This window comes from Oncorhynchus tshawytscha, unplaced genomic scaffold (assembly GCF_018296145.1).
Source record: "Oncorhynchus tshawytscha isolate Ot180627B unplaced genomic scaffold, Otsh_v2.0 Un_contig_11156_pilon_pilon, whole genome shotgun sequence".
NCBI lineage: Eukaryota > Metazoa > Chordata > Actinopteri > Salmoniformes > Salmonidae > Oncorhynchus > Oncorhynchus tshawytscha.
This window is the reverse complement of record NW_024607848.1, coordinates 1-12754: the sequence shown is the minus strand read 5'-3', so window position 1 is coordinate 12754 and position 12754 is coordinate 1. Positions and strand designations below refer to the sequence as shown.

General features: G+C 43.1%; 1 protein-coding gene across 1 annotated transcript in view; it reads right to left on the bottom strand.

The window, feature by feature from the left end:
- The window catches only part of LOC112216909 (mitotic spindle assembly checkpoint protein MAD1-like), a gene marked incomplete at its 3' end in the record, with an annotated part of 31055 nt that extends 20465 nt beyond the window's left edge, over window positions 1-10590 (bottom strand). Inside the window, 4 exon segments of the mRNA XM_042312677.1 lie at window positions 5286-5465; window positions 8433-8573; window positions 9290-9469; window positions 10470-10590. Coding sequence (XP_042168611.1) covers window positions 5286-5465; window positions 8433-8573; window positions 9290-9436 — 468 coding nt within the window.
- Between the last annotated feature and the right edge of the window lie 2164 nt (window positions 10591-12754).

Sequence of the window (12754 nt, the reverse complement as noted above, 5' to 3'; positions counted from 1 at the left end):
AACCTCATCCTTTAAACCTCTCATCCTCTACAGGGACAAATGACACACAGTGTAGTCATCAGCTGTGTGTGGTACTACCGCTGCCTCCTGCGGGGGACGCGGGCTGAGATTTAAAATATATTATACATAGAACAAATAATGAGTTACTCCACAGAAAAATAGTAATTTGACGATGTGAGTGGAGACTTGAGGTCGACTGGTTAATTAGAGCGATTTCTAGTTTTCATAACAATCGGGAATTTCTGGACGCCGATTATGGCGCATTGCATTGCATTGCACGAGGAAACTGAGTAGCAGGCTGACCACCTGGTACGCGAGTGCAGTAGGAGCCAAGGTAAGTTGCCAGCTAGCGTTAAACTTATCTTGTAAAAAAAAAAAAAAAAAAAACGATCAATCTTCACAGAATCACTAGTTAACTATACATGGTTGATGATATTACTAGGTTAACTAGCTTGTCCTGCGTTGCCTGTTAATTTAGCATCGAGTCACAGCCTACTCCGCCAAACGGGGGATGATTTAACAAAAACACAATCATTGCACGAATGTACCCAACCATAAACATAAATGCCTTTGTTAAAATCAATACACAGAAGTATATACTTTTTAAACCTGCATATTTAGCTAAAAGAAATTCATGTTAGCAGGCAATATTAACCAGGTGAAATTGTGTCACTTCTCTTGCGTTCATAGCACGCAGAGTCAGAGTATATGCAACAGAGTGGGCCGCCTGGCTCGTTGCCAACTAATTTGCCAGAACTTTACATAACATTGAAGATCGTGCAATGTAACAGCCATATTTAGACTGATGGATGCCACCCGTTTGATAAAATACAGAACGGTTCCGTATTTCACTGAAAGAATAAACATTTTGTTTTCTAAATGATAGTTTCTGGATTTGTTAATGACCAAAGGCTCGTATTTCTGTGTTTATTATATAATAATTAAATCTATGATTTGATATTTGATAGAGCAGTCTGAGTGGTGGCAGGCACTAAAGTGCCTATTAGAACATCCAATAGTCAAAGGTATATGAAATACAAATTGTATAGAGAGAAATAGTCAACATGTCGTAATTCCTATAATAACTACAACCTAAAACTTCTTACCTGGGAATATTGAAGACTCATGTTAAAAGGAACCACCAGCTTTCATATGTTCTCATGTTCTGAGCAAGGAACTTAAACGCTAGCTTTCTTACATGGCACATATTGCACTTTTACTTTCTTCTCCAACACTGTGTTTTTGCATGATTTAAACCAAATTGATCATGTTTCATTATTTATTTGAGATGAAAGAGTTGATTCATGTATTATATAAAGTTAAAATAAAAGTGTTCATTCAGTATTGTTGTAATTGTCATTATTACAAATATATATATAAAAATCGGCATTGGCTTTTTTTTGGTCCTCCAATAAATCTTTATCAGCATTGAAAAATCATCATCAGTCGACAACTAGTGGAGACATATAATCTGATCTCTGTTACAGGTGTACCTGGTTAGAGGAGTGATTTTATGCTATAATCTGATCTCTGTTACAGGTGTACCTGGTTAGAGGAGTGATTTTATGCTATAATCTGATCTCTGTTACAGGTGTACCTGGTTAGAGGAGTGATTTTATGGTATAATCTGATCTCTGTTACAGGTGTACCTGGTTAGAGGAGTGATTTTATGCTATAATCTGATCTCTGTTACAGGTGTACCTGGTTAGAGGAGTGATTTTATGGTATAATCTGATCTCTGTTACAGGTGTACCTGGTTAGAGGTGTGATTTTATGGTATAATCTGATCTCTGTTACAGGTGTACCTGGTTAGAGGTGTGATTTTATGCTATAATCTGATCTCTGTTACAGGTGTACCTGGTTAGAGGAGTGATCTGATGGTATAATCTGATCTCTGTTACAGGTGTACCTGGTTAGAGGAGTGATCTGATGGTATAATCTGATCTGTTACAGGTGTACCTGGTTAGAGGAGTGATTTTATGGTATAATCTGATCTCTGTTACAGGTGTACCTGGTTAGAGGAGTGATTTTATGCTATAATCTGATCTCTGTTACAGGTGTACCTGGTTAAAGGAGTGATCTGATGGTATAATCTGATCTCTGTTACAGGTGTACCTGGTTAGAGGAGTGATTTTATGGTATAATCTGATCTCTGTTACAGGTGTACCTGGTTAAAGGAGTGATTTTATGGTATAATCTGATCTCTGTTACAGGTGTACCTGGTTAAAGGAGTGATCTGATGGTATAATCTGATCTCTGTTACAGGTGTACCTGGTTAAAGGAGTGATCTGATGGTATAATCTGATCTCTGTAACAGGTGTACCTGGTTAGAGGAGTGATCTGATGGTATAATCTGATCTCTGTTACAGGTGTACCTGGTTAAAGGAGTGATCTGATTGTATAATCTGATCTCTGTTACAGGTGTACCTGGTTAAAGGAGTGATCTGATGGTATAATCTGATCTCTGTAACAGGTGTACCTGGTTAGAGGAGTGATCTGATGGTATAATCTGATCTCTGTTACAGGTGTACCTGGTTAAAGGAGTGATCTTATGGTATAATCTGATCTCTGTTACAGGTGTACCTGGTTAAAGGAGTGATCTGATGGTATAATCTGATCTCTGTTACAGGTGTACCTGGTTAGAGGAGTGATCTGATGGTATAATCTGATCTCTGTTACAGGTGTACCTGGTTAAAGGAGTGATCTGATGGTATAATCTGATCTCTGTTACAGGTGTACCTGGTTAGAGGAGTGATCTGATGGTATAATCTGATCTCTGTTACAGGTGTACCTGGTTAAAGGAGTGATCTGATGGTATAATCTGATCTCTGTTACAGGTGTACCTGGTTAGAGGAGTGATCTGATGGTATAATCTGATCTCTGTTACAGGTGTACCTGGTTAAAGGAGTGATCTGATGGTATAATCTGATCTCTGTAACAGGTGTACCTGGTTAGAGGAGTGATCTGATGGTATAATCTGATCTCTGTTACAGGTGTACCTGGTTAAAGGAGTGATCTGATGGTATAATCTGATCTCTGTTACAGGTGTACCTGGTTAAAGGAGTGATCTGATGGTATAATCTGATCTCTGTTACAGGTGTACCTGGTTAAAGGAGTGATCTGATGGTATAATCTGATCTCTGTTACAGGTGTACCTGGTTAAAGGAGTGATCTGATGGTATAATCTGATCTCTGTTACAGGTGTACCTGGTTAAAGGAGTGATCTGATGGTATAATCTGATCTCTGTTACAGGTGTACCTGGTTAAAGGAGTGATCTGATGGTATAATCTGATCTCTGTTACAGGTGTACCTGGTTAAAGGAGTGATCTGATGGTATAATCTGATCTCTGTTACAGGTGTACCTGGTTAGAGGAGTGATTTTATGGTATAATCTGATCTCTGTTACAGGTGTACCTGGTTAAAGGAGTGATCTGATGGTATAATCTGATCTCTGTTACAGGTGTACCTGGTTAGAGGAGTGATTTTATGCTATAATCTGATCTCTGTTACAGGTGTACCTGGTTAGAGGAGTGATTTTATGCTATAATCTGATCTCTGTTACAGGTGTACCTGGTTAGAGGAGTGATTTTATGCTATAATCTGATCTCTGTTACAGGTGTACCTGGTTAGAGGAGTGATTTTATGGTATAATCTGATCTCTGTTACAGGTGTACCTGGTTAGAGGTGTGATTTTATGGTATAATCTGATCTCTGTTACAGGTGTACCTGGTTAGAGGTGTGATTTTATGCTATAATCTGATCTCTGTTACAGGTGTACCTGGTTAGAGGTGTGATTTTATGCTATAATCTGATCTCTGTTACAGGTGTACCTGGTTAGAGGAGTGATCTGATGGTATAATCTGATCTCTGTTACAGGTGTACCTGGTTAGAGGAGTGATCTGATGGTATAATCTGATCTGTTACAGGTGTACCTGGTTAGAGGAGTGATTTTATGGTATAATCTGATCTCTGTTACAGGTGTACCTGGTTAGAGGAGTGATCTTATGCTATAATCTGATCTCTGTTACAGGTGTACCTGGTTAAAGGAGTGATCTGATGGTATAATCTGATCTCTGTTACAGGTGTACCTGGTTAGAGGAGTGATTTTATGGTATAATCTGATCTCTGTTACAGGTGTACCTGGTTAAAGGAGTGATTTTATGGTATAATCTGATCTCTGTTACAGGTGTACCTGGTTAAAGGAGTGATCTGATGGTATAATCTGATCTCTGTTACAGGTGTACCTGGTTAAAGGAGTGATCTGATGGTATAATCTGATCTCTGTTACAGGTGTACCTGGTTAGAGGAGTGATTTTATGGTATAATCTGATCTCTGTTACAGGTGTACCTGGTTAAAGGAGTGATCTGATGGTATAATCTGATCTCTGTTACAGGTGTACCTGGTTAAAGGAGTGATCTGATGGTATAATCTGATCTCTGTTACAGGTGTACCTGGTTAAAGGAGTGATCTGATGGTATAATCTGATCTCTGTTACAGGTGTACCTGGTTAAAGGAGTGATCTGATGGTATAATCTGATCTCTGTTACAGGTGTACCTGGTTAAAGGAGTGATCTGATGGTATAATCTGATCTCTGTAACAGGTGTACCTGGTTAAAGGAGTGATCTGATGGTATAATCTGATCTCTGTTACAGGTGTACCTGGTTAGAGGAGTGATTTTATGGTATAATCTGATCTCTGTTACAGGTGTACCTGGTTAGAGGAGTGATTTTATGGTATAATCTGATCTCTGTTACAGGTGTACCTGGTTAGAGGAGTGATTTTATGGTATAATCTGATCTCTGTTACAGGTGTACCTGGTTAGAGGAGTGATTTTATGGTATAATCTGATCTCTGTTACAGGTGTACCTGGTTAAAGGAGTGATCTGATGGTATAATCTGATCTCTGTTACAGGTGTACCTGGTTAAAGGAGTGATCTGATGGTATAATCTGATCTCTGTTACAGGTGTACCTGGTTAGAGGAGTGATTTTATGGTATAATCTGATCTCTGTTACAGGTGTACCTGGTTAAAGGAGTGATTTTATGGTATAATCTGATCTCTGTTACAGGTGTACCTGGTTAAAGGAGTGATCTGATGGTATAATCTGATCTCTGTTACAGGTGTACCTGGTTAGAGGAGTGATCTGATTGTATAATCTGATCTCTGTAACAGGTGTACCTGGTTAGAGGAGTGATCTGATGGTATAATCTGATCTCTGTAACAGGTGTACCTGGTTAAAGGAGTGATCTGATGGTATAATCTGATCTCTGTAACAGGTGTACCTGGTTAGAGGTGTTGAGCCATCCATCCCTCTCCTCCACCCTCCTGTTGAGAGACTCCAGGGTCCGATGTAGAGCACGGTTTGCCTCTGCCTTTTCCGATAGGCTCTGGCTAGACTCCGCCTCCCTCTCTTCCAGGCGTCTGATACGTCCCAGCAGGTCCTGGTTACGGTCCACCTCACGCTGGAACAATTAGAACGTGGGCCACAGAAGTCAGAACACAGAAGTCAGAACACAGAACACTCCAGGTGTGTGTGTGTGTGTTTGTTACCTCCAGCTGTGTTTGTGTGTGTGCATGGGTGTGTGTGTTACCTCCAGGTGTGTGTTACCTCCAGGTGTGTTTGTGTGTGTGCATGGGTGTGTGTGTTACCTCCAGGTGTGTGTTACCTCCAGCTGTGTGTTACCTCCAGCTGTGTTTGTGTGTGCGCATGGGTGTGTGTGTTACCTCCAGGCGTGTGTTACCTCCAGGTGTATGTGTGCGTGTGTTACCTCCAGGTGTATGTGTGCGTGTGTTACTTCCAGGTGTATGTGTGCGTGTGTTACTTCCAGGTGTATGTGTGCGTGTGTTACTTCCAGGTGTATGTGTGCGTGTGTTACCTCCAGGTGTATGTGTGTGTGTGTTACCTCCAGGTGTATGTGTGCGTGTGTTACTTCCAGGTGTATGTGTGCGTGTGTTACTTCCAGGTGTATGTGTGCGTGTGTTACTTCCAGGTGTATGTGTGCGTGTGTTACTTCCAGGTGTATGTGTGCGTGTGTTACCTCCAGGTGTATGTGTGCGTGTGTTACCTCCAGGTGTATGTGTGCGTGTGTTACCTCCAGGTGTATGTGTGCGTGTGTTACTTCCAGGTGTATGTGTGCGTGTGTTACTTCCAGGTGTATGTGTGCGTTTGTTACCTCCAGGTGTATGTGTGCGTGTGTTACTTCCAGGTGTATGTGTGCGTGTGTTACTTCCAGGTGTATGTGTGCGTGTGTTACTTCCAGGTGTATGTGTGCGTGTGTTACTTCCAGGTGTATGTGTGCGTGTGTTACCTCCAGGTGTATGTGTGCGTGTGTTACTTCCAGGTGTGTGTGTGCGTGTGTTACTTCCAGGTGTGTGTGTGCGTGTGTTACTTCCAGGTGTATGTGTGTGTGTGTTACCTCCAGGTGTATGTGTGTATGTGTTACCTCCAGGTGTATGTGTGTGTGTGTTACCTCCAGGTGTGTGTGTGTTACCTCCAGGTGTATGTGTGTGTGTGTTACCTCCAGGTGTATGTGTGTGTGTGTTACCTCCAGGTGTGTGTGTGTGTTACCTCCAGGTGTGTGTGTGTGTGTTACCTCCATGTGTGTGTGTGTGTTACCTCCATGTGTATGTGTGTGTTACCTCCAGGTGTATGTGTGTGTTACCTCCATGTGTGTGTGTGTGTTACCTCCATGTGTATGTGTGTGTTACCTCCAGGTGTATGTGTGTGTTACCTCCAGGTGTATGTGTGTGTTACCTCCAGGTGTATGTGTGTGTTACCTCCAGGTGTATGTGTGTGTTACCTCCAGGTGTGTGTGCGTGTGTGTACATCCAGGTGTGTGTGCGTGTGATACATCCAGGTGTGTGTGCGTGTGATACCTCCAGGTGTATGTGTGCGTGTGTTACTTCCAGGTGTATGTGTGCGTGTGTTACTTCCAGGTGTGCGTGTGTTACTTCCAGGTGTATGTGTGCGTGTGTTACTTCCAGGTGTATGTGTGCGTGTGTTACTTCCAGGTGTATGTGTGCGTGTGTTACTTCCAGGTGTATGTGTGCGTGTGTTACTTCCAGGTGTATGTGCGCGTGTGTTACTTCCAGGTGTATGTGCGCGTGTGTTACTTCCAGGTGTATGTGCGCGTGTGTTACTTCCAGGTGTATGTGCGCGTGTGTTACCTCCAGGTGTGTGTGCGCGTGTGTTACTTCCAGGTGTGTGTGCGCGTGTGTTACTTCCAGGTGTGTGTGTGCGTGTGTTACTTCCAGGTGTGTGTGTGTGTTACTTCCAGGTGTGTGTGTGTGTTACTTCCAGGTGTGTGTGTGTGTTACTTCCAGGTGTGTGTGTGTGTGTTACTTCCAGGTGTGTGTGTGTGTGTTACTTCCAGGTGTGTGTGTGTGTGTTACTTCCAGGTGTGTGTGTGTGTGTTACCTCCAGGTGTGTGTGTGTGTGTGTTACCTCCAGGTGTGTGTGTGTGTGTGTTACCTCCAGGTGTGTGTGTTACCTCCAGGTGTATGTGTTACCTCCAGGTGTATGTGTTACCTCCAGGTGTATGTGTTACCTCCAGGTGTATGTGTTACCTCCAGGTGTATGTGTTACCTCCAGGTGTATGTGTGTGTGTGTTACCTCCAGGTGTATGTGTGTGTGTGTTACCTCCAGGTGTATGTGTGTGTGTGTTACCTCCAGGTGTATGTGTGTGTGTGTTACCTCCAGGTGTATGTGTGTGTGTGTTACCTCCAGGTGTATGTGTGTGTGTGTTACCTCCAGGTGTATGTGTGTGTGTGTTACCTCCAGGTGTATGTGTGTGTGTGTTACCTCCAGGTGTATGTGTGTGTGTGTGTGTTACCTCCAGGTGTATGTGTGTGTGTGTGTTACCTCCAGGTGTATGTGTGTGTGTGTGTTACCTCCAGGTGTGTGTGTGTGTGTGTGTTACCTCCAGGTGTGTGTGTGTTACCTCCAGGTGTATGTGTGTGTGTGTGTTACCTCCAGGTGTATGTGTGTGTGTGTGTTACCTCCAGGTGTATGTGTGTGTTACCTCCAGGTGTATGTGTGTGTGTGTGTTACCTCCAGGTGTATGTGTGTGTGTGTGTGTTACCTCCAGGTGTATGTGTGTGTGTGTGTTACCTCCAGGTGTATGTGTGTGTGTGTGTTACCTCCAGGTGTATGTGTGTGTGTGTGTTACCTCCAGGTGTATGTGTGTGTGTGTGTTACCTCCAGGTGTATGTGTGTGTGTGTTACCTCCAGGTGTATGTGTGTGTGTGTTACCTCCAGGTGTATGTGTGTGTGTGTTACCTCCAGGTGTATGTGTGTGTGTGTTACCTCCAGGTGTATGTGTGTGTGTGTTACCTCCAGGTTTATGTGTGTGTGTGTGTGTGTGTGTGTATATGTGTGTGTTACCTCCATGTGTATGTGTGTGTTACCTCCAGGTGTGTGTGTTACATACCTCAAAGTCCCTAGCGCTCAGCGTAGCGTTCTTCTCCAGTTCGATGCGTGCCCTCTTGTGACTGATCTCCATCTGTCTCTTCTCCTGATCCAACTGGATCAGCTGGGTCTTAGACTGAACCTTCTCTGCTGCCTCCAGCAACTACACAGAGACACACGGGTCACTTCCTGTGTCTTACATACACAGGTTTCAGACTGAACCTTCTCTGCTGCCTCCAGCAAATACACACAGAGACACACAGGTCACTTCCTGTGTCTTACATACACAGGTTTCAGACTGTACCTTCTCTCTGCCTCCAGCAAATACACACAGAGACACACGGGTCACTTCCTGTGTCTTACATACACAGGTTTCAGACTGTACCTTCTCTCTGCCTCCAGCAACTACACAGAGACACACGGGTCACTTCCTGTGTCTTACATACACAGGTTTCAGACTGAACCTTCTCTGCTGCCTCCAGCAAATACACACAGAGACACACAGGTCACTTCCTGTGTCTTACATACACAGGTTTCAGACTGTACCTTCTCTCTGCAGTCTCTGGTCACAACAACACAATGTGTCAGTCCCACCACCTCTGTCCTCTAAATACTGTTGGTGTAGGACGTGGTGCTGCACCGTGTCTGTCCTACTCCACCCACCTGTAATCTCTGTAGGTACTGGTTCTGTAGGTACTGGTTCTGTAGGACGTGGCTCTGTGTGTGTCTGTCCTCCTCCACCCACCTGTAATCTCTGCAGGTACTGGTTCTGTAGGATGTGGTTCTCTGTGTGTCTGTCCTACTCCACCCACCTGTAATCTCTGCAGGTACTGGTTCTGTAGGACGTGGTTCTGTGTGTGTCTGTCCTACTCCACCCACCTGTAATCTCTGCAGGTACTGGTTCTGTAGGATGTGGCTCTGCACCGGGGCGGGTTCTCCCTGGTTCCGAGACGTGTCCGGAAGAGAGATGAAACTCTTAAAGGACTTCAGAGTGGAGAACACCGTCGTGTCATCCTCAATGTCCATGGTGGTCCACTGTTTACACGGTTGCTGTAGCTTCTATAAGAGAGAGAGAGACCAACATTTACAGGAGCTACGATGTCCATGGTCAACTGTTTACAAGGTTGCTGTAGCTTCTATAAGAGAGAGAGAGACCAATATTTACAGGAGCTACATACAATGTCCATGGTCAAGAGTTTATTTTTTTACAAGCTTACTGCACTAGAACAGAGCGAAGGTACAGTCATATTCCTATGTGACATAGGAGACTATGTCCATGGTCAACGAGCATTTTGGGGCGACTATCTCTGGTGGGCAAGAAGACGCATGTTAGCTAGCTCCAGAGTGGCGCAGCAGTTTAAGGCACTGCATCTCAGTGCTACAGGTGTCACTACAGACCCCTGGTTCGAATCCAGGCTCTATCACAATCCAGCCGTGACTGGGAGTCCCATAGGGCAGCGCCGGGTTAGGGTTTAGTTAAATAAAAGTTAAAGAAATAAAAACCTACCTTATACGCTGGTCCATTCGGATGCACAACTCTATTTCAGTATTGCTGATCCGACGCATGCGCCTGGAGCAAAGCTAGTCTGGGGTTAAATAAAAAGGTGTCCGAAAGTCGCGACATGATGTTTGAAATGAGCTTACAAAGAAAAGTTGGTCAGTACATTAGCAAAGTCACTAACATTGCACAATAAAAGTAATGATGAAGGGTCAAGCCACGTGTAACGCCATGGACCAGAGCTACTAACGTGAACGAGTTTCCCAACTAGCCATGCTAACCTGCTACCTGGGTTGCCTAATAACTATGGATTACTCGGTCATTTAAAGGATGGACGAGTCGCAGTTGATAAACATAAATGATGTGATCACAACAACTTGTCTAAGATAGTTAACGTTGGTTACCAAGACGTCTCGAATCCCCTAGTTAGCTAACGTTAGCTAGCAAGCTCAATCAACAAATTATAAATTATGTTGATCGGATAGACGTCGGCAAATAATCCGACTTTTAAATCATATGGACACGTTATAGAATTTATTATACAGCTTGATCAGATCTTACCTTGGCACTTGACGTTTAAAAAAAGTTGACTAGTTAGGTAGTTATAGATAGTAACAACAGCTAGCTAGCATTACTTCGAACTCCCTCCTTTCCGAGAACAAGATCTGTGCTGTTATCGCGAGATTACCTGCTGCGTTCTGAAGAGAGTCAAGGCTGCGCTCGATGCGCATATTGAGCAATTCACTAAATACTTCCGAGTAAAATCATCATATATCTTTATACCATTTGGTTTGGAAGTGATTTGTATGTAAACTAACCCATGAAGCGGCTTGAATATATATATATTTTTTTGCCGTTTAGCAGGGTTCCACTGAAACTTATTCTATAGTATTCTTATCTTCTTTGGAATTGGGTTGGCAGATCTTGTAGTGATGGGCATTCCGGCTCTTTTCAGTGAGCTGGCTATGTTGGATCCTAAACGGCTCTTTTAAAAAAAAAAGTTTGGTATTTTTTCAAGTCAAACAGTTTGCGATAGTTTGACTATAATTGGTGTTTAAACAATTCTAATAAAATTATTAAATTAAATCATACTCTACCTTAATTAATTTTTAAAAAATGCATTAGTTTGTTATGAAAAAAGGATGCTATTAAACAATTGCATTTCAAGTATAACTTTTTAATTTATATAAATAAAGTACATATAAATTATATTCCATTCTATGGAACTTTCTGTCCGTTGATGAACATAAGAGTGTCCATCAACTCTGTCACATGTCCTGTGGTTACATTTGCTTCTCTCAGGCGTCTGGCTGTGATTGGCTGCAGACCCTTACACAGGAGTATCATTTGTGAGGCTGTCACATAGCTGAATAGAGAGAACAGTAACTTATTAGTTCAGGTTCATGTTTTGTCTACTGATACTACAGTCTCATCTACTGCTCATATACATATACAATACTGGATTAAATAATGATGTAGTAATAACTGCTTACTGTTCCTCTCTCCCCTGATCTCCATAGTGACCTGCTCAAAGGGTTCCAGGACTCCGCCCACCTCCTCCACCACCTCCCATTCCTCTTGGGTCAGAGCATCAACAGGTACATGGACAATGGCCAGGGTAGAGATGATGTCATCCTTTGACTCAAGAAACCACTTCAACATGGGGCGGCAGGGTAGCCTAGTGGTTAGAGCGTGGGACTAGCAACCAAAAGGTTGCAAGTTTGAATCCCCGACCTGACAAGGTACAAATCTGTCGTTCTGCCCCCACTGTTCCTAGGCCGTCATTGAAAATAAGAATTTCTTCTTAACTGACTTGCCTAGTAAAAAAAAACTTTTTTATTTTTAATTAAAAAGTAAAATGTTGAATTCCACCTTGTAGTGCAGTCTTGTTTTGGCCTCAGCTCAGGCATCCCCATCTGGCGTTGTGTAGACGTTTAGTTTATCAGCACCTACTGTGCTCCTGTGGAAGTATTCCACAGCTGATTTCACTTTGTCCACAGTGGCCTTCATCACCTTCAGAGCATCTCTTACAATCAGGTTGCTTGTGTGGGCAAGACATGGATGATGGGTCCATTTTAAAATGTTTGTGGCTTTGGTTATGTTAGCTGCATTGTCACTAACATAACAGACCACTTTTCCATCTACTTGCCAATCACAACAGTTCATCTGCCAAGTTCTCTGAGGTGTGTCTGTCGCTGAACTCAAAGCAGTCTAGAAGACAGCGAGACAGCGAAAAATCTTCAATGAAGTGACATGTAACCGACCTGTAAGAAGTGGTTACCCTTGATGTCCAGCAATCAGTGGTAAGGCAAACTGCAGTCGTTGCCTCTTGCTTCTAAGATGCAGTGCCTTAGACCGCTGCGCCACTCGGGAGCCCTAACAATGTCACCTGATGAACTCTGTAAAGCATTTATTTGGGCTGCAATTTCTGAGGCTGGTCACTCTAATGAACTGATCCACTGCTGTAGAAGTGTCTCTGGGCCTTTCCAGTGGTGGTCCTCATAAAAGCCAGTTTCATCATAGCGCTTGATGGTTTTAGCGACTGCACTTTAAATGTTCCGTATTGACGGACCTTCATGGCTTAAAGTAATGATGGACTGTTGTTTCTCTTTGCTTATTTGAGCGGTTCTTGCCATAATGTGGAGTTGGTCTTTTACTAAATAGGGCTATCTTCAGTATACCACCCCTACCTTGTCACAACACAACTGATTGGCTCAAACACATTAAGAAGGAAATAATTTCCACAAATTAACTTTTAACAAGGCACACCTGTTAATTGAAATGCATTCCAGGTGAAATGCATTCCACCTCATGAAGCTGGTTGAGAGAATGCCAAGAGTGTGTAA